This window comes from Protobothrops mucrosquamatus, unplaced genomic scaffold (assembly GCF_001527695.2).
Source record: "Protobothrops mucrosquamatus isolate PMUCROS unplaced genomic scaffold, P.Mucros_1.0 scaffold2885, whole genome shotgun sequence".
Lineage (NCBI taxonomy): Eukaryota > Metazoa > Chordata > Lepidosauria > Squamata > Viperidae > Protobothrops > Protobothrops mucrosquamatus.
In genome coordinates, this window is record NW_015388913.1 from 37,243 (window position 1) to 41,534 (window position 4,292).

Genomic DNA, 4,292 nt, shown 5'->3' on the forward strand with positions numbered 1-4,292 from the left:
TGCTTGGCAACTGATTCATATTTATGACGGTCACAGTGTCCCAGGGTCATGTGAAGTGACCAAAACCTGCTGCAACCACCCAGCAGACGGGGGGGGGGAATAAAAACCAAACACCCCCCACCCCACCCCCGCTGCCAATCCTCAACAGAAATGCTCACAACAATGAAAACCTCGGACAGGAGGAAGAGCGCCGCCGGGTGGGCAGGCAGGTGTCTTGCTTGGCTGTGGCTTGGGGGGCACTTTTTTCAGTGCCATTGTATAACTTTGAACAGTCACTAAGCGAACTGTTGTAAGTCGAGGACTACCTGTACTTCATCAGTTTTTTTCTTTTTCTTTTTTTTGGTCACGTTTTTGACACCTTGCTAGGCGACTGGTGGTACTCGGATATTGCCATATCCTAAAAATGGTACCATGGGTGAAAAGGTTGAAAAGCCCTGTCCTATAGAACCTGTTGACGAGTCTGTCGGCTTTCACATTGCTAGCCTTCACCCAAGTGGCTTCAGACAGCGAATATCCCTTCCGTTGCACTAAGTACTGCAGTTTCCCTTTAAAAATTCTAGAATCAAGAATACGCTTTACTTCATGGCGGGTCTGACCCGCCACCACGAGGGGTCCAGGTTGCCTTCTTAGGGGGAGGTCTTAAAGTGGAACCTCGAAAAGTTTTCGGCAAGCTGCAATGGAAGACAGGGTGAACTTTCCCTAAAAGTCACTTGTTTCAAGGACAATTTGTGGGGAGTTTTCAGTTGACACACGGTTACTAATCCCCACTGATAGCCAGGTCTGCAGCAGCTGCCACCCAATCTTCTGCCATAGAGATCCCACGCGGTTTCCCGCAAAGCTCAGATTCTGCCTAATTTTTTTTTTTTTACAGAGACGTTCATAGGAGGCAAAAATTGATTCTTTAATATTTTTCTGCCATAATACCGTTAAATGGAGGGTGGGGGGAAGGAATCTAATGCGGCGTAGAATGGAAAATGATTGCCTTTTTTGTAATCCATCCGCTAATCGGCCCGTCTTATTACCTCGTTTGAGGTTACCATTTAATTTTAAACCAGCACAATTCATTAACGCATGTTGATTCTACCTTGTGTGTTTGCAGCGATTTCTCTGCCTTAATCTGCATTGCTTGATGCTTCACTGCATGTTTTTTTTGTGTGTCTTTTTTTTTAAAAAAATAACAACTCCACAATCAAGAACCTAAGGGCTAATCCGAAAGTGAATTTCATCCAGAATCAACAGGTAAAACGGGATCGTAAATTATAAGCCAAGCCCAAAAAAAAAAAAAAAAAAAGGAGACCATGGGAAATGTTTAGCTGACTTTCTGCTTTGGTTCAGATGCTCGCTTGCAAATGATTGACAATTGCACCAATCACGGCTGCCAGCATTTTTACTAAAAAAAATCAATTCCATGCCTGTAATATATGTGCAAGATGGATGTTAATCAGCCAGGGTATTTTCATTATTATGGATGTCGATGTATTAAAATACTGTGAAACTATGCTTCTTATTGGTGGATACTGGGGGGGTATAGAGTAGATCAGCGAGGCCGAAGATTTAACTGGCGTTGGCGTTCTCTCAGTTGAAACATGGGTCTTCTTCAAAAGCAGCATGGCTGTCCTCCAGATCAGAGGTTAATTGAAAGTAAACCATTGCAGATAAACTGTTTTGATAACAGAAACTGTAGCTGAGAAACCAACTAAATGTAGTAAAAGACATTCCACACTGAGGTCTATCATCTGACTATATCATCTGTCATGTACGCCTGTCTGTCTGTCTGTCTGTCTGTCTGTCTGTCTATCTATCTATCTATCTATCTATCTATCTATCTATCTATCTACCCTATCTGTCATCTATCTATCTGTCTATCATGTCTGTCATCTGTCTCCATCCATCCATCCATCCATCCATCCAATTTGTATACCACCTTTTTATTATTTTATAAGTAACTGGGATGGTAGCAAACAAACACCATACTTCTTTCTCCTCCTCTTTTCCTCCCAACAACAACCTTGTGAAGTGGGTTGGGCTGAGAGAAAGTAACTGGCCCAAAGTCACCCAGTTGGCTTTCAGGCTTAAAGTGGGACTAGAACTCACAGTCTCCTGATGATTGCCCTAAAATTACCCAGCCAGTTTTTCATGCCTAAGGCGGGACCATCTCCTGGTTTTTAAGCCAGCGCCTTAACCGCTACACCAAACTGGCTCTCAAAAACTACATTTAAGTTTGTAAGCTTGTACTAACTTTCACGAATTCCACTTAAAGCAGCCACCTAATGCACAAACACCAGCAGGAGCGAGTTAGAGATTTTCCTCTTGTTTGGATTAGAGCAGTGTTTCTCAGATTTTGCAATTTAGAGACGTGTGGACTTCAACTCCCAGAATTCTCTAGCCAGCATGAGGAAATTGAAGTCCCTGTATCTTAAAGTTGCCAAGTTTGAGAAATATTGCCTTAGAACAGGGGTCTTCAAACTTGGCAACTTTTAAGACTTGTGGACTTCAACTCCCAGAATTCTTTAGCCAGCAAAGCTGGGCGTTGAAGTCCACAAAAGTCTTAATGTTGCCAAGGTTGGGGACCCCTGCCATAGAAATTTGCCTTAATTCCATTACAATCTGTTACTGATTCCGGCATTGGTTTCAACACACCACCTTAGATAAAGCCTTACAAGGGAGAATATTTCTCCTAAGATAGTGTTTATTATCTGTAATGTTTCCGCCTGTATTATAATGAGCTGCAATTTTAAAGTATTATTTGAGATCCGTTTGGGAAGCTATTGCAAGCCCTTCAAAAATGAGCAGTTAAAAATCCCCACTGTGAGCTGCCAGATAACTCGGTGTGAACTAAAAAAGGATCCGTCTTACGGAATTAATAATAATAATGATGATGATAAAGTTGGAAGGGACCTTGGAGGTCATCTAGTCCAACCCCCTGCTCAGGCAGGTAACCCTATACCATTTCGGACAAATGGCTGTCCAGTCTCTTCTTAAAAACGTCCAGTGTTGGAGCATTCACCACTTCTGGAGGCAGGATAGATAGATAGATGATAGATAGATAGATAGATAGATAGATAGATAGATAGATAGATAGATAGATAGATAGATAGATAGATAGATAGATAGATAGATAGAAGGATGGATGGATGGATGGATGGATGGATGGATGGATGGATAATAATAATAATAATAATTATTAATAATAATAATAATAATAATAATAATAATAATAATAAAGTTGGAAGTACCTCGGAGGTCATCTAGTCCAACCTCCTGCTCAGGCAGGAAACCCTATACCATTTCGGGCAAATGGCTGTCCAGTTTCTTCTTAAAAACTTCCAGTGTTGGAGCATTCACCGCTTCTGGAGGCAGATTGTTCCACTGGTTGATTGTTCTAACTGTCAGGAAGTTTCTCCTTAGATCTAGGTTGCTTCTCTCTTTGGTTAGTTTCCATCTGTTGCTTCTTGTCCTGCCTTCAGGCGCTTTGGAGAATAGCTTGACTCCCTCTTCTTTGGGGCAGCCCCTGAGATATTGGAAGACTGCTATCATGTCCCCCCTCATCCTTCTTTTCATTAAACTAGACATACCCAATTCCTGCAACCGTTCCTTATATGTTTTAGCCTCCACTCCCCTAATCATCTTTGTTGCTCTTCTCTGTACTCTTTCTAGAGTCTCAATTAAATCACACCGGTTGTTACGACCGGAGCACCCAGCTCAATTTTAACTATTTAATTAACAAATCCTCTACAAAGAGTTTTTTAGAGGCTGAGGCCAAGACAGCAAGTGGGGGGGGGGGAGGAGGAACGTAGAAGTGGTTCACCGTTTGACGGAACTGGAGGATCGGTAAATGAAACATTCAATTAAGTTATGAATTTGAGTTCAAGCTCTTTTTATAATGCATCGTTTCTGTTTATAGATAAAGGAGAGTCTTCCAGCAAGCAGTTCCTTTCTCAAGGGAGAAGATTATTAATCTGTCGTTCTGTGGAGAATTCTCAGGCAGAGAATCCCCCGTCTGTTTGAAATTTGTATTTGCAAATAAAGTCCTACATGAAAGTTTCCTCCGTTAATGTGATTGTCAGGAAAACTGGGCGTGAAAGGTGATGGAACAGGGACAGCTTCATAACAGGATGTTCACAGTGCCGCAGTTTGCGCAATTAGATACAGGTAGTCCTCAACCTATGACCACGATTGAGTCTTGACATTTCCACTGCTAAGGAAGACAGTTGTTAAAAGTGGTCGTAAGTCCCCTTTTTTTCAGTGCTGTTGTAACTTTGAACTGTCACTAAATGAATGGTTTTAATTTG

The 4,292-nt window shown here is 41.8% G+C and overlaps 1 protein-coding gene across 2 annotated transcripts in view; it reads left to right on the forward strand.

Moving 5' to 3' along the window:
- The window catches only part of ATP5F1C (ATP synthase F1 subunit gamma), a 12,263-nt gene extending 8,219 nt beyond the window's left edge, over nucleotides 1-4,044 (forward strand). Inside the window, exons 9-10 of one of the 2 annotated variants that reach the window (XM_029286103.1) lie at nucleotides 1,195-1,239; nucleotides 3,905-4,044. In XM_029286103.1, the coding sequence (XP_029141936.1) occupies nucleotides 1,195-1,201 (7 nt within the window). In that variant the 3' untranslated portion in view covers nucleotides 1,202-1,239; nucleotides 3,905-4,044. The remainder of the gene's footprint in view (nucleotides 1-1,194; nucleotides 1,240-3,904) is intronic. The other variant, XM_015825929.1, reaches the window with a different exon arrangement.
- The last annotated feature ends 248 nt before the right edge of the window (nucleotides 4,045-4,292 follow it).